General features: G+C 32.9%; 1 protein-coding gene across 1 annotated transcript; it reads right to left on the bottom strand.

Annotated features, from left to right (window-relative positions):
* Positions 1–19,159: 19,159 nt before the first annotated feature.
* LOC115720938 (putative respiratory burst oxidase homolog protein H) lies at positions 19,160–25,080 on the bottom strand. Its single transcript, XM_030650150.2, has 14 exons — positions 24,230–25,080; positions 23,960–24,125; positions 23,819–23,867; positions 23,586–23,699; positions 22,659–23,471; positions 22,421–22,516; positions 22,121–22,236; positions 21,935–22,037; positions 21,366–21,457; positions 21,107–21,266; positions 20,872–21,012; positions 20,013–20,141; positions 19,831–19,909; positions 19,160–19,560 (listed from the first exon to the last, which is right to left on the bottom strand). Exons 1-14 carry the CDS (start codon positions 24,630–24,632, stop codon positions 19,451–19,453), a joined length of 2,571 nt encoding a protein of 856 aa, XP_030506010.2. The 5' UTR covers positions 24,633–25,080; the 3' UTR covers positions 19,160–19,450.
* Positions 25,081–25,458: the final 378 nt, after the last annotated feature.

Genomic DNA, 25,458 nt, shown 5'->3' with positions numbered 1-25,458 from the left:
TTTATTTTATTTAAGTCGAGTCTAAGTTTGGGTCAGATTCTGATTTGGGTCAGAGGCCGAGTTCAACGCCAGGACCGTGAGGGGAGATTTAGATCCGGGTCTGGTCGGAATCTAAAATATTGATTAAGAAAAAAAAAAACTGTTTAAAAAGATATTGAAAGTGATTTTTTTTTTTAAAAAAAAAAAATTGATTCTCAATTAATAAAAAATTAAAAATAATTTTATAGAACCTGTTTTTGAAAAATATTTTTACCTTTTCAATTTTAAAAATAGAAAATTGATTGAAAAAGTATTACCAAACGTCACCTATATTTATACCTATAGATATTTTTTATATTTTCAGCTTATATTTAAGTTGTAATTTCTTTTTTTTTTAGACCTCTCAAATTTTTAAGAATATAAAATATAGGAGTATAAATATCAAATTACAAAAGCATATGCAATTAAATGATTAGATTATATTATACCCCTATGAAAAAATATATAAAATTATAATTTATTTTCTTATCAAAACTAATAACAATATGAATTTTTTACAACTAAACTCTCACTTGCACCCTACACGGAAAGAAGGATTTATAAGTTGTGTGAGGGGTAAATTGTTAAGAAAATTAATTTTGTAGAGGCAAATTATTAATTACTATAGATAATTATCTTTATATGTGAAAATATATTATACATATGAAAATGTATGTAAAAAAAAATTGTTGGGAGGGTTATAGCCGCTAATGTTAAGAGTGGTTCTGTCGATAACTTGTACTTAATTTTTTAAGTTTAACTTTTGACAGTAAAATCTTTCAAACTACTAAACTATTGACAAATTTAAGGTGCTATCCGGTTAACTGTCATCATGGACTTTATATGTACATTTTTTTTACACATAACAAGTTTATATTCGTAAACCTAATATTATTATTTCAAAAAATTTATTTTAAAATTAAATAAAATTATTCAAATAAAATATATATTATAATTTTTAAATAATAATATTATATGTATCAATATAAATATATCATAAATATATCATGTGTGAAAAAGTGTATAAATAAGTAATTTAAGTTAGCAATTATATTTGGTTCATGGTTTTATAATTTAGATGATTTTATTATTAAAATTTGTACTTAACTACAAGTAAAAAAAAATCTAAAAATATTTATAAATAATAATTAAAAACAATCACTATCCAATCATTCTCATACTTAAATGTACATATAATATATAAATGTGTTTGTGCACTTGGAGTTACTCACAATAATATATGGTGTATTTTCCTACTCACATTAATTACATTACAAAATAAAAATGGTTTTTTTTGGAATGGAAGCATTATTATTTTTGTCCATATATTGAGCCAAAAACCTGAATTTTCAATGTTCTATAATAGGTAAATTGAGGTGCACACGTGAAACACCTTCTCTTAAAACTCTCATTTTCAATTGTGTTTTCTTGCTTCCTTTTTTAAAAGCTACTTAATGTGATACAACACAAAGTAGCTTTAATCGTAAGTGCTCATTTTCATTCAACTTTAATTTATTGTGATAATAACAGTTTTATTTTGTTTGAATGAAAATAAATCTTCATCAGGTCAATCTCAAAAAATATCAAGAAGACTAACACAAAATGAAGTAAATTTGACTACCAAACTTTCGCAAAATAACTGAAGAGAGCCATTTTGACAAAATTATGAGTAAAAAAATTTGAAGAACAATTTTAAAATTTATTTATTTATGTACTCTCTAATAAAACTGTTATTATCTTATTATCTTTTATAATAACAATTTTATTAGCGAGTAGATAAATAAATAAATAATTAAATAAAAGGGATTATTTCATAAATACGCGAAATTAATAAAAATTACAAATATACGATTGTATGGAATTTTAAATATTTTTACAATTGTTATGATTTTATTTACAGAAAATACAGTCTTTTTATGTTGTATTCTTGTTAATTTATTATTGATTTTTTGTTATCAGTATATTATTTTTATCGTTGTTTTGATATTATTTGGATGTTATTTTTCTGTTACTTTTATATAATTTTTTTTATTGTTTTCGTATTGTTTTTATAGAAAATTATAAAAATGTAAAAAAAAAAAAAAAATGATTAAACGTAAAAATGTAATTTTTTACAAAAAATTGTATTTTATGTAATTATCCCTAAATAAATGTCAACATGGTTACATGACCTATGAATTAAGGACATGTTTTGGAAAATTTACAAGTTTATATACATTTTATATTAGAGTTAGTCCCACATTGCTAATGTGTAGAAATAAATTGTTATATAATATAAGATGAATGAGCTACTCCTCTCATTGTCAATTAATTTTGAGATAGAATCTCAATCATCTTATCCCAAATTATAACATGGTATCAAAGTCGCTTGTGATCCGTTGTGAGCCCAAAGTGGCCGGTCCAAAAATGTGAGCCATAAAAGAGCCATTTGTGATCCATTGTGAGTCGAAAGTGTTGGGGTCTTTGACTTGTTTTAAAATCCACAAATTTTCTGACGTGTACACCCATAAATTTCCCGATATTTGGCCTTGTAGGATTCTTTCAAATGTTACGTTCGGCCCTGTAGTCTCTTAAAGATTGTTCGTTATACCCACACTTTTAGACCAAAATGTGAGGATGGTGTATTAGAGTTAGTCCCACATTACTAAAATGTAGAAATAAATTCTAACATTCATCTTATCTCAAATTCTAATATTTTATTAATTAATTTGAGAAATTTGTGGTATAAGTTCGTAAAAAGTTTATTTTAATACAGATTAGTTTCTAATTTCAAAAAATAGCGGCAATAGTCCCTAAGCTCGAGATTCTTGTAAGTCTGTTGGTTCTCATTTTAACAAATTTGTTAGTTGGTCTAAAAATATCACTTGTTGATATTAAATTGCGGTGTAAGTCCCTTAAAAGTTCAATTTGATGCTAATAAATCTCTAATCTCAAAAAATTACAGTAAAAATCCTCAAGCTCAAGATTCATGTTAATCCGTAAGTACCCAATTGAACCATTTCGTTTGTAGTTCTTAAAATTACCACATGTCAAAATTTTATTGGTTCGCATCATAAAAATAATTATTAAGGATTAAAAAATATATTATATAAAAAAATTACAAACTTCTAAGATTTGTAACCCACCCTTCACGGTGGTGGAGGCTTGCTGCTGACCAGTACCATCCTTCATCTTCACATTCTTCCTTGTCCCATCCCACTACCCCCAAAAGCCATTACTACGAAAACCACTATTCCCGACGGTCTTAAAAACATTTTTTTGGATCGTCGCAAAAAAAATTGAGTGTTTAAAACTGTCAGAAAATTGGGTAGTTCCGACAATTTTAAATACTCGTGAGGTATACTCGACAATTTTTAAGTGTGCCTTAAAAATTACAAATTTTTTAAAGGAGAATTACCCACAAACTATGGCCTACAGTATGGGCCACGGTTTCAAATCGTCGCCTGTAGTGCTATAGACCACGGTTTTTAACCGTCGGCAATTAGTTTGAATCTGAAAAATTTCAAATAATACGTCTTCCCTTGCTCCAATATAATGTGTTTTCAAATATGAAAATTTTCAAATCTATACATTTTCATTCCGTCAATCTCTCTCTCTCTCTCTCTCTCTCTCTCTCTCTCTCTCTCTCTCTCTCTCTCTCTCTCTCTCTCTCTCTCTCTCTCTCTCTCTCTCTCTCTCTCTCTCCACCTTCCTCTCTCTTTCTCATAGCTTCCAGTCCACAAGCTCCACCACTTGTCTCATGTCTCTCGCTCTCTCTTTCTCGCTTTCTCTTTCACGAGCTCCACCATAGACGAAAGCCCGTTCAAGCTCCACCGCAGTCGGCCATGGCCACGAGCTCCACCATGAGCACCACCGTCACTCAACTCATCTCTCTCTCTCGTCCGAAGACAGATGCGCAACCACAAGCCACCATGAGCACCGACCAGTTTTCTCTTTCTCGTCCACTTATTCTCGTAACTTCTTTATAATGATTGTTATTTTGGGATTTATGTATTTTTGATATTTTGTATTTCACAGATTGTCGGAGATCTTGGGATTGTGGTTTCGGTAGATTTGTGGTCCAGATCTCGACTCTTCAGGGGTCTTAAGGCCAAAAAAAACTTCCATCTTGGTTTCGAGGAGGATGAAGGTGATGATTTGGGGGGGGGGGGGAATCCACTATAGCAACGGTTTAAAACCGTCAACTATACTATAGGCCACGGTTTAAAACCATCGGCTAGTCGATGGTTTTAAATGGTGGCCTATAGTATTAACTATAGCTGACAATTTTCAACCATCAAAAATTTGTTTCCTTGATATTTGTAACTGTCACCTACTCTACTCAGTATTCACGACGCTCGCATAGGCGACGGTTCTATAGATCGTCAGGAATTCTTTACCTGACGGTGTAAATTCTTCGAAAATTTTGAGTTTTTTTAGTAGTGAACCAATTAAGCAAAAAAAATAGATGTGATCGAGATCGAGATCGAGATCAAGATTGGGATCGCGATCGCGATCTTGATCTTGGAGAGAGATGAAGATTTTTATTTTTTTTCCTTTATGTTTCCAGATAACCAAGAGATATGGATGGCGTATGCGGGAGAGAAGGAGAGATGGGTAGTGGTGGGTGGTGATTTTTGGTGATCGATTCTTTGACAATATTTTTTAGAACTGCTCCTCTTGCTAATGGAAATTGGAGAGTTTTGGTAGAGCATATCGGGACTGGGCAGGTTGGTCTTGGGGTGAACGAGAAGAAGAAGAAAAAAAATAAAAAAGGTATATAAAAAAAAAAAGTTAATTAGTTAGTTTTGAAAATTATTTGTTTATTTATTTATTTATTTTAAATTATTGTAAACTATAATTATGATTTAGACCAATAAGTTATCAACACGTGGTATTTTAGGGAGTAACAGACAAAATAATTAAATTAGGCATTTACGGACTAACGAGAATCTTGAACTTGGAGCTATTACCACAATTTTTCGAGATTGGGGACTTGTATCAAAATAAACTTTTTGAGAACTTATGCTGCAATTTAATATCAACACGTGACATTTTTGGAGCAACTAACAGATCTGTTAAAATAAGAACTAACAGATTTACAAGAATCTCGAACTTGGAGACTATTGCCGTTATTTTTCGAAATTTAGAACTTATTTGTATCAAAGTAGATTTTTTGAGACTTTTGCCACAATTTACCTAATTAATTATAATATACGTGTAGGTTATAAAAAAAAATATAATATATGGCAAAGCAAAAAAGAAGTCTTATGTTTAATAGGGGTGTTTATTGAATCACATCTAATGAATTTAGACCTAACCTAACGAATTCAATCCAACTATTTATTAGATGTTAAATTTTTTCATCTGATCTAATCGAATCGAATTGATTCATTCGATCCGATCCAATTAAATGGATGTATTGGATTGAATCAGTTCTAACCATTAGATGTATTAGCTGATTTTTTATTGGATTAGATTGGATCCATCCAATCTATTTTAGCTACCATTTTAAGTTGATTTCATTAAAAATTAAAATATATATAAAAAATATAATTTAAAACCTAATAATCCAACATACAAAATAAATATTAGTTTAGTCCAACATAATTCTCATGATCCCATAATAACTAATTCTCATGATCCCATAATAAAACCGTCAAAAAATATAACTTATTTAATATGTATTTACAATTTTATTAACGTTTAGGAAGATAAAAATTAATATTTTAAATATATTTTTTTTATTTCATGTGTTAAATATATATTAAATTAATTAATATATATTTTTTTAAATAAAATCTATTAAATATATAAAATTATAAATGTATTTTAAAAATATAAAAATAACTGGATCGGTTTGGTTCGGTTATCCATTAGATCATATGTCACATCTAACAACCGATCTGATCTAATTGAATTTTCAAAATTTACACCCGATCCGATCTAACTATGATTAGATATTTGATTCTATTAGATCGATTGAAATTGAATCGGTCGATTGTAATTAGATTAGATATCTTTCAAAACATGATCTAATATACATATATAATGTATGTATACATATATAATAGAAATATTTGCACCAACAACTATTATTATTAAATTATTTAAGAATTTACCCTTACCTATTTTAATACTCACAATTTAGGCATTTCTTTTTGATAGGTATACCAATGTATATTTATTGCTTCTCTCTCCTAAACTCTGCCTACATGCTAGCTTTTTTTTTTTCTTCTTTTTCTAGACAGTAGCTTTTTTTTTTTTTTTTTTTTTTAAAATAAAAATCTTATTTTTTCAAAATAACAGTAAACTAGGTTGATCAAATATATTTTTTTTTTTTACATTCTATTCTTTTTTTTTTTATTATTTTACATTCTTTTTTGTTTATTAATCTAATTAGTAGTTTTAGAAAAAAATAATTATATGTATCAACGTGAATTGTATTTATGAAATTTTCTTAGACCATTTTATTGTTTTAAATACCGCTACACGCCTACTAAAATTAAAAATTAACCATATGTTTTTCTTTTACATTTTATTGACTCTCCTAGTTGATATGCAATCAGATTTTTTTTTTAAAAAAAAAAATTATGTGAATAAACGACACAAATTGTTATTATTCTTACTTTCTTTATTTTTTTTTTATTTCTAAAGTTTTTTCAGCCACGCAATTTATTATTTGGACACAAAAATTACACTATTATAATCTATTTTTTAAAGTGATCATTTTGACATGTTGGAAGCATATATTTTTCTGCTACAAAAAAAAAATGACTAAAATTAAAAGTTAGACTAAGGTTTCTTAAACAACAAAATAACACACTATAATTTAAAATCTAAACAAGAAATTATAAGTCTCCTCCAATATTTATCTTTTTACTTTTTTTTTTCCTTTTTGTTTACTTCTTCTTTTTCTGACATTATTATCTTCTTCATTTATTTATTAATTTGTTTTTTTGAAAAAATCTTTTCATTTATTATTATTTTTTTATTATTCTTTTTCTCTAAATTTATTATTTCTCTTAGTTTTTTTTTTATTTTTCCTCTAACATTTAGATATCTCTCTTACATTTTAGTATGTGTTAAAAGAAACTTTTTTGCTCCTTTTTTATATTTTGTAACAAAAAGTAATAAAATTTAAAATTTAATAAACTTTAACATATCAAGTAACATCATAACTTAACTTAAAGTCTTTTGTTATTTTGTATTTAAAAGTTAAAATATAGTATACTAATAATAAATTTATTTAATAAAAAGAATTTAATATGTTAATAAAAAAACTTATAAAGTTACCAAATAGTATCTTTTTTTTTTTTTTTGAGTAAAAGACCTGTTATTATAAATTAGAAACAACATTCATTTACAATAACAGAGCAAATTGGAGGAGGTATTTCCTCAAACCAAGAACAAGTCTCATCCACCCCTAAAGCAAACTTTGCCAAACCATGAGCAGCCATATTGGCCGAACGTTTGACATGTGAGATAGTTACATTAGGGAGAAAGGAAAAGAGACAAGAGATATCTACAATCAAATCATGAAAAGATGAGATTGAATTGAAGGGAGCTCGTAAAGCATTCACCACCATCAGTGCATCGGATTCAACATGAGTCAATGGAAGTTGATGTTGAATTGCCCAATTGAAACTATGAAAAAGAGCAGAAGCTTCCATTTCATGTGAGCTGAAGTTTCCCACAAGTTTCTTAGAAAGAGCAGCCACAACATAACCATTAGAATTCCTAATTACAGCACCAACACCGATTATACCTTTGGTAGAGTCGGCTAACGACATCGACGTTCATTTTGAAGTGACTTCGATCAGGTGGTCGCCACAGGTGAGCAGCAGGGACTGCTTGTATTGGAGGCTGTGATGTCGAGCGTTGAGCGCCAGCTGCGGGGTCGAGTTCCGTGCGGCCGGTGCGAGAGAGAAAGAGCCAGTAGGTGCTGATATTCCATGTCGTAGCTGAGCAGTTCTGTAGTTGGTGAGGTAGATGACAGCAAAGGAAGCTAACTCATGAGCAGGCCGTGCTTGTTGTCCATGAACGACACGATTTCGTTCGTTCCATATAGTCCAAAGGGTACAAAACAGTTGCTCCATTTCAGGCTTAGAATATAATGTTGATAGATGAAGAAGGTAGTCACCTTTATACATAGCAGCAGCATGTTGCCAATCAAAGGTCAAACCAGAGTTTCGCCACACAGCTTTAGCATAACGGCAATGAAAAAGAGCATGTCCAACTGATTCCCATGCTTGTTTACAAACTGAGCATGTGGAGTCAGTAATAACTTTTCTCTTGACCAGCGAAGTGGCAACAGAAGCGCATCATGAATGACCCTCCAAGCAAAGATTTTAACTTTTGGTGGGAGTTGCAAAGACCAAAAGAATTTCCACCAAGAAGAGTTCACACTATTGCTTGAACCTTGTTCACTAGCATCAAGACTAGCAGCAAGATGATAACCCGAGTTTACCGTATAGAAGCCATTACTAGTATGATGCCAAATAAGATAGTCACGGCTGCCAAAAAAGCTCAAAGGAATGGTTAAAATTCTTTCCACATCCAAAGGAGTGAAATACTCATGAAGGAGGGGTACATTCCATTGTCGCTCCTCAGTAATAAGATTTGCAACAACACCATTGGGAGGACCCTTGTAATGATAAGGCAAGAAAGTACTATGCCCCGGTAACCAAGGATCAAAGCCCGACTGAATAGCTCTACCATCACCAATTTTCCAACGTAACCCCTTCACAAGGAGCTCTCTAGCCCAATGAATCCCTTGCCAAGTAAGAGACGGGGAGTGACCCAAAGAAGCCTCCAAAAAACTGTTATTGGGAAAGTACTTACTCTTGAGGACACGGCTAAGGAGTGAAGCAGGTTTTTCATAGATGCGCCAAGCTTGTTTAGCAAGGAGTGCTTGGTTGAAGTGAATGAAAGAGCGGAAACCCATACCACCATCTGATTTTGATTTACAAAGAAGATTCCATGATCTCCAATGGATTTTTGAGCCATGTTCATTTAAACCCCACCAGAAATTCGCCATCATGGATTCCACTTGCTTGCAGAAATAGGTTGGTAGCCGGAAACAACTCATGGCATAAGTAGGGATTGACTGAACAACAGCTTTTAAAAGCACCTCTCTACCCCCTGCTGAAAAAATCTTCTCATGCCAGGTATTCATGAGCTTCCAAATCTTCTCTTTAATGTGACTAAACATCTCCTTTTTATCCCTACCAGAGTAAGAAGGCAGGCCCAGGTACTTTTCATGACATTCACAAATCGGCATAGATAGTTGTTGATGAAAAAACACTTGGGCAGCAAGAGTGGTATTTGGAGAGAAGGACATAACTGATTTTGCCAAATTAAGTTCTTGACCAGAAGCTTTGTGGTAGGTGTCCAGGACCCTCTTAATAGCAAGACAAGATCTCTCGTTAGCGTGGCAAAAAAGAAGGGTGTCATCAGCAAAGAACAAATGAGTGATTGGAGGAGCATGACGTGTCAACTTGAAACCCAAAAGATTGCCAGAATCCTGCTCATGTTGTAAAAGTCTAGAGAAGCCTTCAGAGCAAATCAAGAACAAGTATGGTGATAATGGACATCCTTGTCGAAGACCTCGGGATGGAGTCAATTCGCCCATAACTTCACCATTAATGAGAAATGAGAAGCTATTAGTGGTAAGGCAACACATGATCAATGAAATCCATCTTTCAGCAAACCCCATTTTCCGCATAACTTCTTCAATGAACTTCCATTCCACCCTATCGAATGCCTTACTCATATCAAGCTTAAAAGAGGCAATACCATTACGACCAGCCGTTTTATTTTTAATGGCATGTACCAATTCAAAAGCCACCAAGACATTGTCGGTGATTAAGCGGTTGGGTAAGAAAGCACTTTGAGCTTCAGAAATAACCAATGGAAGAGCAAGCTTGAACCGAGATACTAGCACCTTGGTGACAAGTTTAGAGATCACATTACAGAGGCTTATTGGTCGAAAATCTTGCATGCGATGAGGTTTCTTGACTTTGGGAATCAAAGTAATGATTGTCTTGTTGAGAGTAGTAGGATCGGCATGATCATTAAGAATGCTGAGAACAACCTTTGTTACGAGATCACCAACAACAGCCCAATTCTTTTGATAAAACATAGCTGACATACCGTCGATCCCCGGACTTTTATCAGCCCCCATAGTGTGCAAAGCAGAGTATACTTCATCTGATGTGAAAGGCTTAATGAGGGAGTCATTCAAGTCATCACCTACCATTGTTGGAATACAAGAGAGCGTGGAGGAAAGGGCTGCATCATCAATGTTTGAGGCTGTAAAAATATCAGCAAAATAGGCTTGAACAACAGTTGCGATTTCCTCCTTTGAATGAACTTGTTGACCCGAATCATTGAGAAGGAACTTGATTTTGTTGGTCGACTTTCGAGAAGATGCCTTAGCATGGAAAAATTTAGTGTTGCGATCGCCACAAGAAAGCCAATCAACCCGTGATCGTTGATGCCAATAGACCTCTTCTTGCTCAAGAAGTTCTTCAAGGACAGATTCCACACTTTGTAATTCTTGGACATGATCACTGGTGCGAAAAGTGCTATTATTTAAATCAGCCACTTTAGATTGCAAAGCATTGATATTTTTCTTCATTTTACCATACTTGCCAATATGCCAACTTTGCAAATTTGTTGCACAAGAACTTAAACTATGTACCATGGCAGCAATCGGGTCAGCAGAAAAATTAATATTCCAGCTTTTTGAGATGATTTCAGAACTTTCAGGGTCGGCCAGCCATAGTTTCTCAAAGCGAAATCTACTTCTGCTCTTTGCTGAAGTATCGGGCAGTGTGGCACATGAAAAAACAGCAGCAATGGCTCTATGATCGGAGTGGTAATAATCCAAGTGTTCAACGGTTGGAGCAAGGAAAAAAGATAGCCAATGATTGTTGACAAAACACCAGTCAAGACGCTCCTTAAGTGTATGTACAGCAGTCCGATTTTTTATCCAAGTGAAAGGATCACCAATGTAAGGCACTTCTTGTAGAAAACATTTATCCAAAGTAGATCGAAAAGCCTCCATTTGGGATTCACGTCTTAAAGTACCTCCCGATTTGTCATTGTTGGACAAAATTTCATTGAAATCACCCATAGTAAGCCAAGGTAGAAGTGGAGCAACATCGCCAAAACGCTGAAATAAAGTCCAGGAGTCCGATTTATTAGCAAGCTCAGGAGCACCGTAAAAGCCAGTAAAATGGAAGTTCGGCCAGCCATTAAATTTCATGTAACAGTCAAAGAAAGTTGGTCCCATATTCAGCAAAGTAACATCTACCACATCTGACCAAAAAAGCATTAAACCACCACTCAATCCAACCCGAGGAACCTCAAGACCATTGGGAAAATGTAAAAGCTGTCGGATTCTAGAAATAGAATTTTGAGCGAGTTTTGTTTCCATAAGGAACAAAACGTGGGGAGATTGTTGTTGAACAAGCAATCTAAGGTGTCGTAATGCATTCGGGTTCCCCAATCCCCGTGCATTCCAGCTTATTATTTTCATGATGAGTTGCGGGGTTGCCTTGCAACCTCCGCATTTGAGTCGTTGGAGAAGCTGGAATCCTCAAAATCGGAAACTAGAGTCTCAAGATCCTCATCTCTTGACAACGGAGAAGAAGATGTATTATTGGTATTGCGGCTTCTCTTGAGCAATTTTCGCATGGAGAGAGAGTCATTTGGCCGTTTAGGGGTGGTGTTAGGTGACTGATTTTCTTTAGCAAAAGAAACAGCAGAGGCAGAGTGCGTGGTAAGGGGCTGTGAAGGCATGGTGAGGGTGTTTTGCTGAAGGCGTGGGGTGATGGCAATAGGATTGAGAACAGGTGGATAGGTTGCAAAAGTGGAGGAGTGAATGTCAGGCACATAAATATGTGAGAGGTCTGTGTATAATGGGGGTGCCGAGGTATTTGGTTTGGAGGTAGTGAGTGGGCAGGAAACATGTGATGTTGAAAGAGACTCAATTATTGGTTGTTTGCCTTTTACATCAACATTTTGAGTGAGGGGCTGACTTATGGGATGTTGTGTGGAGTCAAAATGAGCATGATTTTTGGAAAGGGAGCTGTTATTTGGTGGAGATTGTTGAGTGGGAGGGATGCAGTACGATATTGGAGATTGAAGAGGGGGTCTGTCACGGTTGGAATTGGAAGTAGTGGGAATGGATGGATAACAATTGGTGTGATCAGCAGTGACATTGAAGTGATTAGTTGGTGGGGAATGGTAATGGTTAGGAGGCCGTGAGTGGGATGTAAACACTGTCAGGGAATCAAAGGCATGACTATTGACAACACTTCTTGGATTAGGGCCAGCATTAGAGGATTCACCTTGATAGAGAGGAGATGGATAAGGCTGAGATCTTGAAACCAAATTAGGAATAGATGACACTATAGCCTTGCGTGCAAGTCGGGTAACAAAAGGCCATGCATTAGCTTTAGAAAAATCTGTTCTATACTTATCATATCCCGTTGTTGGAAGCCTAGCACCCTTCATCCATGGTCCGTACTCCAAATCAGCATCATTACCATTGTCCATCCTTTCCATAAAAGCAACACATTTTTCAAAAGGGTGTCCAATGAGTCCACACTCAAAGCAAAATTCCGGTAGACGCTCATAACGAAAATCAATCCAAAAATCATCTTTTATACGGGGCAAACTAATCATCCGCCCTCTAGGGAGCGGTTTGTTAACCAAAAGCTTTACCCGAATTCGAAGAAAGGGGCCCCATCCTTCATCAAGGGACTCCTCATGGACATCGACATATTCACCAATGATATTCCCTAAGGCCTTGGCAAGAGTTTTGGATTTGCTAAGAAAAGGTAGTCGATACACTTGAACCCAAAAGCAAGTAGAATTGAAGGTATTGGCTGAGGCATTTTGCAGAGCATCTGGTGTGCAGAAAACCACAAGATGATTTTGAAAGTGCCATGGTTCTTTATTCATAACCCGGAATTGATCTCCTTCACAGCCGAAGGTGACCTTAAAATACTCATCCCTATATTCAGTGATTGTAACCGGAAAACGACCCTTCCAATGATCGGACATTTGATTGATAAAAGTGGGCTTGTGGACATAATTGTGGGTGATGACTCGAGCAAGAAGTGTAGGGGTTGAGATGGGATTGGTGGGGGGAATCACATCATCATGGAGAAGGATGACTGAACGTTCTTCATCAGTTAATTTCAAAGTGGAATCCATAGAATGGAGGAGAGGATCAATGTCTGAAGACATGGTAAAACTGCTGGTGCAAACAGAGGAAGAAAGGAGGAAGGGAAGAGACGACAATGGCGGATGGGAAACGGTCAGAACGGGATGGAGGGAAAGGGAGGAGTTTGAAAAGGTAGTTAAAATGCTAAAAACTGTTAAGATTGCATAACTGCTACAGACCCAACACAGGGCACCAAGTAATTTACCAAATAGTATCTAAAACATAATAGAATTAGTTACAATATAAAAATTATTATATATATTAATTTTAAAGTTGTCTGATCAAAATAAGCAACCAAATGTGTATGAGAAAAAAATCATCTTGAATTAATTTTTTTCTAATAAAAAGTAACTAATTGATATATTATTTACATCAAAAGCAACCAAAAGGTTGCTTTTTTTAAAATTTGCAAAACACTAAAATTTCTGGAAGCGAGATTTTTTTATTTTTTTCAATTTTCGGTAATTATTTTATATTTCGGTATTTATGCTGACGTGGCAATCGGTATTTGTACAAATAATTTTCTTAAAGGTATTTTTATAAATAAAATCAATTTTACGTATAATATTGAAAAGACCCCTATATAATATATGTACATCACTATTTAATACATATATAATATACATATATCGACAATTCACTAACGGATAGATTTTCGATTTCTTTGAAAAAAAAATTAATTTAAATTTAATATTTGGTAGAAATAAATTAATTAAGAAATTATTGTGGGGACAAATTGCAATTACAAAAATTAATTTAATCTTCTCTAAGTTGACGAAGCTTAAATTGTGTTACCAATCCTCGTACACACAATACACCAAAACAATTTCTTTCTTAAAAATAAAAGATTTCTAATTTAATTTTGAGTAAATACTATTTATAATTTTGTGTTTTGTAAAAATAATCAAACTCTTTGTTTTGTTATATAATAAATTAGACATTGTATTTTTTAAAATAATAAAAAATAATTTCTTGAGCTTAATTTTTTTTAATATAATTAATCTGAAGATAATTCTAGCACAAACATATGCAAAAGGTATAACTAGTCTATTCATAATAATTATAGGTTAAGTTATTATTAAGTTTATTTTGATGAAATGATAACTTAAGAGTATTATATTGTACTATTTTAAAAAATATAGAGTCTGAATTGTCAATTAATAAAAAGAAAAGGTTCAGTCAATAATTTATGTAAATACAATTTTTAAAATAGTGTTTATTTTTCATTTTTATTGCCCTACCTACCCAATTAGACTAATTAAATTTTTTTTTTTTCCAAATTGTGACATGTATCACATCATACTTCATAAACTTTTCAAGTAAAAGTAAAATTCACAATAATTCTTCAATTGTGTTTTTGTAGACTTATTATATTAATTGTAGAAAACAAAAAAGGACAAATTGAACATGCCTACCATTAAATTATATAATAAAATTTTTCCAAAAAAAAGCATATAATAAAAGAAATGTAATTATTTGTTGTGGAAGATATCCATGTGCATATGATGGTGGATAGAGGTGAGGTCAATTCCATTCAATTATTATAATGTAATTGTAGGAGCAATGTGGTAATGTGAGTGCCAATTAATATTCTCTATAAAATTACAAAAGTGAAGTTGTTTGGAGTGATGTACTAATAAGTAATAAGATATTATAAGATATTAAGTGCCATAATAGACTAGACGAAATCATCAAATACTTTATCTATTTTCAATGTAGCTACCAACCATAGATTCCCAAGTGTTTCTAACAACCTTAACTTAAATATAATTAAATATTTGGGGCTTATGTAGAAATAAACAAAGAATATAAAAGTAATGTAGTCAATATAAGGAGGGTTGGATGGGTTGAAATTAGTTTAAGGATGATTGGAAGTGTAATGGATGGATATAATATTGTTAGAAGAGAAGATGGAGACATATATGAGTATTCACATTTTAAATATGAGGAATATATATTTGAGTATTTATTAATTAATAGTTATTTTAGAATTTTTTATTTGAACTATTGTTACTACTAAATTATGCTTTTTGCTATTAATAATTTTCTTGTATTTTTCACAGTACTGTTGACGCAATTTTTTGTTAATGGATCTAAAAAAATCATAAATAAATAAGATAAACATAAGTATTCGTCAATCAAAGTAAACCGGTTTATATATAAAAAAAAATAACAAAAATAAACACGAAGATTTTATAGGGATTCCCCCTTTTCGACGGTAATAGACTAGTGCACTTATGTTTGTTATTGGTCTTAATGCGCTTTAGGAGAGTTCTCCGGAGTTATATTCTCCAAAAGTTCAATCCTCAAGCGAGTTTTGAAATGAGAGAGTGGAAGTTTGTGAGAATCAATTGGGGTCCTTTACAATTGATATCACCTTATTATAGATTTTCATCTAGGACTTTCTTAGGATTTAAAATCTCTTAATCCAAGACACACCTTCCCCTAACTATGGTCGAGTTGGGTTTAAAATACAAAATGATAACAAAAATCATATTTCAAAATAAATATCTAAAAAAAAAAATTGTTGAAGATATTTTTAATCCTCATATGCTAGTTTATTTTCATCACAAGGAGCACAATGCATGTTGATGAAAAATACATGTCGAGATCATGATATTGGTAAGTCACGAGAAGCACGTGCTGAGTTGTGAAACATCTTGACTAGGGCCGAGATGATGCACCAGTAATGTGCACCTCGACTAGGGCCAATATGGTGCTTGGTGAGGGGCTCCTAGGGCCAAGAAAAAGATGGGGATGAGATGAGGGGGTCTTGATCTTGGCTTAAGCCGAGATGATGTCCTAGTATTGTGATCTCGACTTGGGCCAAGAAGATGCCTTGGTGTTGCAACGTTAGTGAGGCTGAAATGATAGTCTGGTGAGGATCTCCCCACTTAAGGTCAAGATGACACGTAGGGCCAAGAAGGAGCACCCCACCTAGGGCCAAAATGACATATTGAGATTGTCATCTTGGCTTGGGCCGAGATAATAATTTGGAGTTATTATCTCGACTTGGACCGAGATGAAGCTTTTGATGTTATGTCTAAACTTAGTTGAAGTTTCCCAAAATAGTGTTGAGATGATATGATTTCCTATTCTCCTCCATATCTAGGAGAAAAATTAATGCCACATTATTTTTTGAATTTTTGAGACATAACAATTAAATATGATATTAATACCGATATATCTAATATGTTATTATCACATCAATACTACATGTTTAATTTAATTTTTAAAAAAATTATTTTCTTATTAATACTTAATAATAAAAATAAACTAACTTTTACTTTCTTGTTAATAAAAATAAACTAATTTAATAATAAAATTTTATTATGATTAAAAATACATTGACTTATGATTTTTATAAATAATAATAGGTGATTAGTCACAAGTTTTGTTATCCAAAATAAGATTTTGTGTAAAGCCCGCTTAGTTAATTTGGAAATTATCAGTTAATTTGATTAATTATGAAAATTATTTATAACTATTTAAATAATTTATTATACTGTTATTTATGGAATTCAGAAATGCATGGTTATGTTATTCAGTAGTTTTCATATTTTGCATTTTCGGTGCCCGGTATTTTGGAACTCGGCGTTTGGCTCAATAGAAATCACAACTTAGCATGTTATTAGTTTGGGACTGGTTTTAGACATTGGGAATGTCGGGAATGGCCGGGAATTTAGAATTTCCCAAAAATACCCCTTTAGTATGATTTATGTGGTTTTATGGTGGAGGGGCAAATTGGTCTTTTTGCCCCATTAGTATTTTGTCTTATGTGAGTTTATTAAATGAAATAAATGTTTATTTTATGTGTTTAATTGGCTGAAGTAAAATGGTATAATTGGCTTTTAATTCATTTTTTCCTTTCATTTCAACACTTAGTAAGAAAATAGAAAATTTTGAAAAAAGAAACTCTCTCAAGCTCTCTCTCTCTTTTCGGCCAAGGCTTGGCTGCTAGGGCTGGGATTTTTCCTGCTCAATCTTGTGATTTTCATCCTCTTTTTGTGTAATCTAATCAAGGTTTGATCTCTCAGAACTTTCCCTTTGTGTTTTCTTGAATTTTATGAAAATTTGATGAAATGCATGCATGATAAATTGAAGTTGTTGCTGCTGTGTTTTGTTGTTAATTTCTGTGGTGTAAGCATGTTAATTTGAGGTGAATTAAGCTGTTAGAAATGCATGTATAGTACCTTGTTTCAAGTTTGGAATTTCTAGCTCAAAAATATGATTTTTGGTGAAAATGTTGTGAATCTGTTTCTGTGTTGTTGTTATTGTTTTTAATTGTTCTCAGAGGCTTAGTTAAGCTTGATTAAGTAGAATTAAGCTAGTGGAATGCATGATTAGGTGGTTTTGCTCAAGTTTGAGTTTAGAACTCAAAGCTTGAGCTCCAATGGCAATTTTCGTGTTTGAGGTTTCTGGGTTGTTTTAATGCCTTGGAAATGTTATTTGGGATGTATGGAATAGGTCTGGAAAGTTTGAGGTGATTTGGAGTTGATTTGAGCAAGATATGAATTTTTGAAATTCTGTCTGGGAGGAACCGGAATTCCGGTTGTGCATTCGGAATTCCGGATGGGCTTCGAAAATTCCCAGAACTGGAATTCCGGTTGAGCAACCGGTCTGCCCGTTGGGGAATTTTCAGAACCCGTGTTTTTCCTCGTTTTTATGTTTTAAGGGGTATTGCCATGCTTTTTATCGATAGGGAAACTTTTAGTTCCTAGTTTAAGTCCCCGGGAAGTGATTTAGCGTGTCACTTATAGTGTTGTGATTTTTATGGTTTAGGAGCACATGTCCGCCGCTCAGCTAAAGTTCCAGTCAGGTTGACCAGCACACCTGAATTCGGAATCCAGGTAAGATTAGTATAACAGTATGCATATGTAGATTACATGTTTAGCGTGCATGTAGGAAGCCTATTAGATTACATTAGTTATGTATGTTGGCTTCGAACCATCCAACCCTGTCACGTCGGTACAGGCTGGAGTATGACCAGCAGCCGGAGTATGACCGGTTTGACCGATCAGGCTGACACTTGGTTGGTGGTTCCGTACTATTGACGTATCCCGTCGGTACAGGCTGGAGTATGACTAGCAGCCGAAGTATGACCGGTTTGACCGATCAGGAGGATATAGTAACACGTCGATACAGGCTGGAGTATGACCAGCAGTCGGAGTATGACCGGTTCGACCGATCAGGTTGTTACGTGTCAATAGTACCGTCTCTATGAACGTTCAGAACTCGGTACCATGTTGGACATGGCAGTAGTGGCTCAGTACCGTGTTGGACACGGCAGCAGCGGGACTCAGTATCGTGTTGGACACGGCAGTTAGAATTATGTATGAGTATTATTATGCTTTTCTTACTGAGTCTGTCGACTCACAGATCTACGTTTATGTGTAGGTAAAGGCAAGGCTATAGCTGATGGACCGTGAGCGAGCTTGTGAAGATTGTACATGTCGGGGCGGTTAGGCCTGGAGCGTACGATCATCGGGACAGCGAGGCTGATTTATGCAACTGGTCGTTAGACGACATATATTTTGTGTATCAGTTAAACAGTTAAATCTTTTTGTAAATGATTTTATAATCGGGATCCCGAGTCTTTTGTAATATTATTTTATAAGTTTAATTAAAAAGCAAAATTTTAATTAATCACGTTTTTCCATAAACCTCGTTGATTAGCAACGAGCTGCACAGTATATTTAAAAATCACGTAATACGCCTATGTTAGTTAGGGTGTTACATTTTGCTTAGTGTCTTCCAGTATTCCATTGATTGGTACAATGATCTCATAGTCAAAAATTGACAGGGTTGTTAGGGAATATTTAGTTTTTCCAAATACAATTTGTTTTTTCATATAACAAATAAAAATTAAAAAAGAAGTTGTTTAACACCAACATTTTTTCAATAAATAATTGACAAAAAATATAAAAATAAAATGAAATTGTTATATATAGCAAACTGCAGCAAGACTAATATAGATTTGACATTTTTATATCATAACTTCTACGACTGTTTTTCCTTGAACTACTTCACAGGGCAAGTGATTCCATTATTGCAGTAAATAAATATTTGGTTTCAAAAATTTCACATTAATTTTCTACATATTTTCTCACTTTCTTAATATACAGTGGTAATTAACAAATATTGAACTTGTTTTTTTTTTTTTTTGGTTCTTGTTTAACAAAAGTATTTGAGTGTTAATTATGTATAATTAATCTAGAAATTCTCCTTGTGAAAGTGGAAACGAGTTGATGAATTTAAGCTAAACTCTTGGCAAAGTTTCTTCAATGGTTTGGTAAGTGTAGCACTTCCACAATAGAAAACACCTGAAAATAACAACATCAAAAACACAACAACAAACTTATTTTCATGTTCTTTAAAATTATGTTTGGAAGTTGAATTTCGATGAGAAAAGAAAAAAAAAATTCATGTTTGGTATGAAAAAAATTTGTTGAATCAAGTTTTTTTCGATACGAATTTTCTTTTCATACCGAACATGAGAATTCTTATTTTTTTTTTCACTAAAATCCAACTTTCAAGATTTCTTAGAATAAAATTAACCAAAATATTCTTTTAACTAAAATTGTTTTGCTTACCAATTCGAGAGGCTTCATGCTTAGTTGCCAAATCCGAAAACACTTTTCGCCAATTCGGTCTAGCAAAATGTGTTTTGATCTGTTTTAAATGTGACATGTTAAATATTAAAGATAATACATAATAATGGTAATGATTATTAATTAATTAGTATTTGTTTTGAGGTTTAATAATGATTAATTACCCTGCTTTCTGAGACAACATCAACTCCATTCTTAGCATGTTGTAGCTGTTGAACCATGGCAATAAGAGCAGACCTTGCATCTCCTTCTTCATATACACTTGTCAAGTAGTTGTGCATTTCTATGATACGCTGCAAATATTTTTAAAGACCACATAGAGATTGACATGAGTTGAAGAGTTCTAAAACTACTACCTATGTTTGGTAGATGAGAAAAGGGAGAGAAAAGAAAAGTTTGGAATAAAATGTAGAGAGAAGTGAAAAAAGACAAATGTTTGTTTGGTTAGAAAGAAAAGTAGATAGAAAAATTAATTTGAGGTGAGACCCACCAAAAGTTGTAAAATTACTTATTATGATTATAGAAAAAAAAAATTATTATGTTAATAATTTATGGTGACTTTTGGTTGGAGGTAATGAAATGGAATGGAAAGGAAATTATTTTCATTTCATTCTTTTGTTTGGCTGCATTTTACAGTATTAGAATGTCATTCTAATAGAATACCCTTTTCACTATTTTAGTAGAATGATTATTCCATTTTGAAATAAAAGAAAAAATCATTTAAATGTAACATGAGTAAAAACTTAATGATTTTTTTATCAATTTTTTTTTATATATTTTAAATTTTCATTTCATTCTATTCCTATTTCTATTCTCATTCTCATTTCTATTTCTATTATTCTTTTAAAAAAAATTAAAAATAGATTTAGTTGGGTAGAATGAAAACAAAAGAATAGGAACGAAGATGATAATAGAAATAAAAATATCATCCTCATTCCTATTCTTCTTGATTATTCTATTTCATTTCATTACTTCTAACCAAACACGTCATAAATAAGTGTGTTATGAGTTTTCGAAACATACATCTTGGTCGTACTCGGCTATATCATCCATGACACCTTTAAACCATTCAAAGGATCCTTGTTCCCTTGTAACCCAATAGAAGTAAGCTCTTTTAGGACATTTTTTACTTGAATCTAGTGAAATACCACCTGGTGAAGATCCCTGCATTAGAGTAATTCAAACATTTTCAAGTCAAATACCATATTTCCAACATAACAAGATACTATATCTGATTGATTAGCCTTTCATGACTCACATATTCTGGATCATTTGTCCTAATGTTGTTCAAAAGATCTTTAAGAATGCTGATGAAAGGCGTCGCTCCGATTCCAAGACCTATGAGCAAGAGAATGTCATACTTCTTGAAATTCTGAGCTGGTGCTCCATAAGGTCCCTTGATGAGGATTTTTGGGTACCTAACATAAGAAAAAGTGGACATGTTTGGTAAGGTACCATATAGAAAAAATGGACAAGTTTAGTATGAGTGATTTTAGTCTGAGATTCTTGGTGCTCACTCTGGTTGTGGACATTTGTAGTCTGAGATTGCTTTGGTCTCCATTCGAACGAGGTTTCCTCTCCTTGCTTGCGTATTTTCTGGTTGACATGCCTGCATTTCATTAAGGTGGCGTTTGATTAAGTGGAATGAAATAAGAATAAGAACAAGAATGTTAATTAATGCATTTTCAGACCGTTCAATTTTTTTTCTAAACTATTAAAATTGTTGGATTCAAGAACTTTCGTTAAATTTTATTAACAGATGCTTAGTCCTTTAATAGAATTGAACAGAAATCATTAAATTCGACAATCTCAATAATTTGGGAAAAAATTTTAACTGCATGGAAAATTCAAGTGGAATAAACCATAATTAGCTTAAAAATATTCCTACTTCATTCTTCTTTTGAAAATGATAACAAATTGTTATTCCACTAAATACTAGAGCACTCATTCCTTTCCAATGTATAATATGCAAAAACCAAACAAATGAATCTTATATGTTTAAGAATGGTGATTCCATTCCAATTCACATTTTCCACACAAATAATCTCATTTAGGCAATAACAAAAACTTAATATAGATATATCACCTGTGCAAATCTGTTTTTAAGCTCTGTAGTCCAATCTCCTAATGTCCTTATATGGACACTCAAGTAGTCATCTCCAGGAGCAGAGGTGATGGAGAAGGGATGCCTGAAAATATCATTTATCTGAGCGTTAAATTTAGTTCATGACATGATAATCAATTTTTCTAAACATATATATAATTTATGTACCATTCAAAACTTGATATATCTGGACACTTGACAAAAAGGTACATCCCACTTTTGTACTTGAATCCTGGAGGTTTGCTCATGTATAAAGCTAGTACATTTCCTGTGTATATTATTGCCTGCAATGTTCAAGGAATATATATAAGGAATTAAATTTAATGCAAAACTTCATAAGTAGACAAATCACAATGAAAAAACCCTATAAATGAGTAGCGGTTTTATATAAAATAAGTAAGACTCGATATTGAATTACACCTGCAGTTTTATGACACCTTATCGTGGTGCTATAATGGTTCTACTGACCTTAATAACGTTTACTCGGTGGTTGCTTTCGTCGATGATTGAATAAGTCCTTTCGGTTGCATAGAATAAGACCGGGACCATGATATACATCCATGTCTGCACACACACATAATAATTTCATCATCATTTCAAGTCTTGTTTATGAATGATATACTCGTTTAGTACCTTGTGTTTTAACAAAATATAAAATTAATTACAGGGTATCAGATAAGTATTATCGAGAATATAAAATACATACCGTCTTCTTGTGCCAATCATGAGTGAGATATAGAAAGTAGCCATGTATGATAAGGAGTACATACACAAGAACCAGCAAATGATGTGCATACCAGAAGGAATTGAAGCCAGCCAAATGGTGGAATTGCCATGGCAATTTGATGACACTTCTCCTAAATGAGTGTGTTGCTAGAGTAAAGGAAAAGGCCATTAGAAGGATCATTAGAATCCCAGTTATGCCTGGAATACTTTTGAGTAAATCCAAGTATGTTGGCTGATTAAAGTTGAAATCTTGTCCCAAAATTTTCATAAACTTTTGTTTGGGACATGAAATCAGTCTTGGAAAATCACAGGTCAAATGCATTATGACATGTACAAATGTCATTGAAGCTATTGCAAGTGCAATCAATTTGTGGAAATTGATGTTATCATCAAAAGGAAATAATTTACTAAGAAATGATGATCTTAGTTTTGTGAGAGTTCTCCTACAAACTGGGACAAGAATGAGAGCCATATTGAACTTGAGAGTCTCAGCAGCCCCTTTGGCAAGGCAAAGACATCTACCCATGATTTGATAAGCTCCTTTGTTCTTGTATTGATAGTATTTCCAAACGAAGAGGACAAGGTTTATGGTTAACCACAAACCAATAACCCAAATTCTCTTCCAATTTTCATAGATGAGTTCCTCAGTTGTGGACAAGAACTTGCTCAATGGTGTTCTGTATCTTCTGGGAATCATGGCTCTTGTGAGAGTTTGAGTTTTCTTCGAAAGTTTGCTAGTCTCTTCGGGGTTCGAGTTCACCATTCCCCTGAGTAGAGTTTCTAGCTGCCACATCTGTCAAAAATTGGAAACAACATACTGAGAAAGATGAATCGAAAAAAAAAATGAAAAAACTAACACAGACTCGATACTTAATAACATCAATATGATACATGAACAACGATTCACCTCGATATAACCAAGATGGTCAGGATCAAGCTCTTCCATGATCAAAGATGCATATGCTGATGCTTGTTGTTTAAGATTAGCCAACTTGTTTGCAGAAGCACTTAAAACTATAACCTGTATTTTTTTTTTTTAACAAAATTAAGAATTCAGACACATGAACATAAAATATAACAAAATGGCAAACAAAACAACAGAAGAGAAAAAGAACAATACTTTTGGTTCTTTGCTCTCACCTCCTTAACCTCTTCTTCTGAAAGCTTCCCATCTCCATTCTTATCACACCTAATAATAATTTCCACCATATTTCACTCTTTAGATCAAAAACAAAAACAATAGAAAAGAGAGAGAGAGAGAAAGAGAGTAAGAATGCTCACATGTCAAAGAATATCTGTAATCTGGATTCAAGGTCTTGATTAGTCATATCTTCCCAAAATTTTCTTAAAACATCTTCATTTATCCCATCTTTTGCAGAAATACTCCTACGCCTAGCCAAAGTATCAAATAACTCTCCTGCAAAATCCTTTGAATCTCCTCCCATTCCTACAAAAAAACAAAACCCCATTTTCCAAAATCTCTCAAACTCCATAACCCATAAACATACATACATATACATACCTATACAAACATAAAAATTCAAACTTTACCTATACAGACACCAAATTTGTCTCGACAGAGTTTCCCATTAACTTGGTGCTGATAAAATCGCTTCTCAATCGATCTCCAAGCATCATTTTCCTTCCCAGTAACAGTTCTACCAAGAAAACGAAGACTTTTAAGGCCTCTTGAAGCTCCAGAAGCCATTCTTCCGATCTTTGGTGGCTTACTCTGTCCAACATTCTTCTTCTTCCCAGAGCTATTATTAATCTTGGTCAAACAAATCCCATTTGAGCATTGGGGTGGTGTGGCTGTGGCCTCTGATTGGTCAGAGGGAAAATCACCCATTTGGTCAATTTCAATTCTCTCAAGAATCCATTTTGTTGATTCATCTTTGCTCACTTTTTCAGAGATGTTATTATTATTAATGTTGTTGTTATTGTTGTTGTTCATTACAACACCACCCTCTGTTTTTCAAACTCTATAAAGCTCTGTTTTTCTTCCACAAAAAATGTAAAGATCGAAGCTTTTGGATCTTTGGTTAATGAAATTAAGAGAAAAAAGTTTAGATGAAATGGTCAAACTGGTGTCGAAGGAGGGAAAGAGTTATATAATGAAGGCTCACACAGGCTTTGTCTATTGTGTCTTTAATCTAATAATAGCAAAAACGACAGTAGAAACTGCAAAACGACACTAAAAACTGTAAAACGACGAGAGTATGTTGTTAAGTGATTGGTTTACTATAAGATCGCGACCAGTGTAGGTGCTGAAACTTATATATATATATATAATATTGTAAAATTACAACTAAACACGTAAAAAGAATTAATATATGATAATAATAAAATGAACGTGGCTGCAGTGAACTGAATAATTTGATTAAAAAATGATCTCATATCTCCAAAAAAAAAAAAAAATTAAGAATAAATAGAAAATTTCCCACTTGTGCTTTGTGGTGTTTTCATTTGAAGCTGTTCTCTTTTATTTTAAAGTAGATCTAATCTACCCAATAAAAATAAAAGGCTGATTTTTTTTTCCATGCAAAAATAGTAGGCAGTGATTAATGCTACATACTTTTTTTTTTGTCATTATTTTTAAATAATTAATTAGAATTTTTGCCTAACTTTGACACATAGTAGTCATTAACTTTTGTGGGGGCCAGGGCAAAGCTTTAAAAATTGGCATTTAAAATAAAATTCAAATAAGTTTTTAAACTGTTTTTCTAAAAAAAAAAAATAGAACTTCAATGGACTAATGTTAAAAAAAAAATCATTAAAAA

The sequence above is a fragment of the Cannabis sativa genome, chromosome 2 (assembly GCF_029168945.1).
Source record: "Cannabis sativa cultivar Pink pepper isolate KNU-18-1 chromosome 2, ASM2916894v1, whole genome shotgun sequence".
Taxonomy (NCBI): domain Eukaryota; kingdom Viridiplantae; phylum Streptophyta; class Magnoliopsida; order Rosales; family Cannabaceae; genus Cannabis; species Cannabis sativa.
This window is presented reverse-complemented; position numbering and strand designations above follow the sequence as displayed.

Coding starts and splice junctions, on each gene's coding strand:
- LOC115720938 (XM_030650150.2), bottom strand. CDS start 24,632: ATGAACAACAACAATAACAACAACATTAATAATAATAACATCTCTGAA. Junction 22,237..22,420: donor ACCGAGTAAACGTTATTAAG/GTCAGTAGAACC, acceptor TGAACATTGCAG/GCAATAATATACACAGGAAA. Junction 20,142..20,871: donor TAGCCGAGTACGACCAAGAT/GTATGTTTCGAA, acceptor AAATATTTGCAG/CGTATCATAGAAATGCACAA.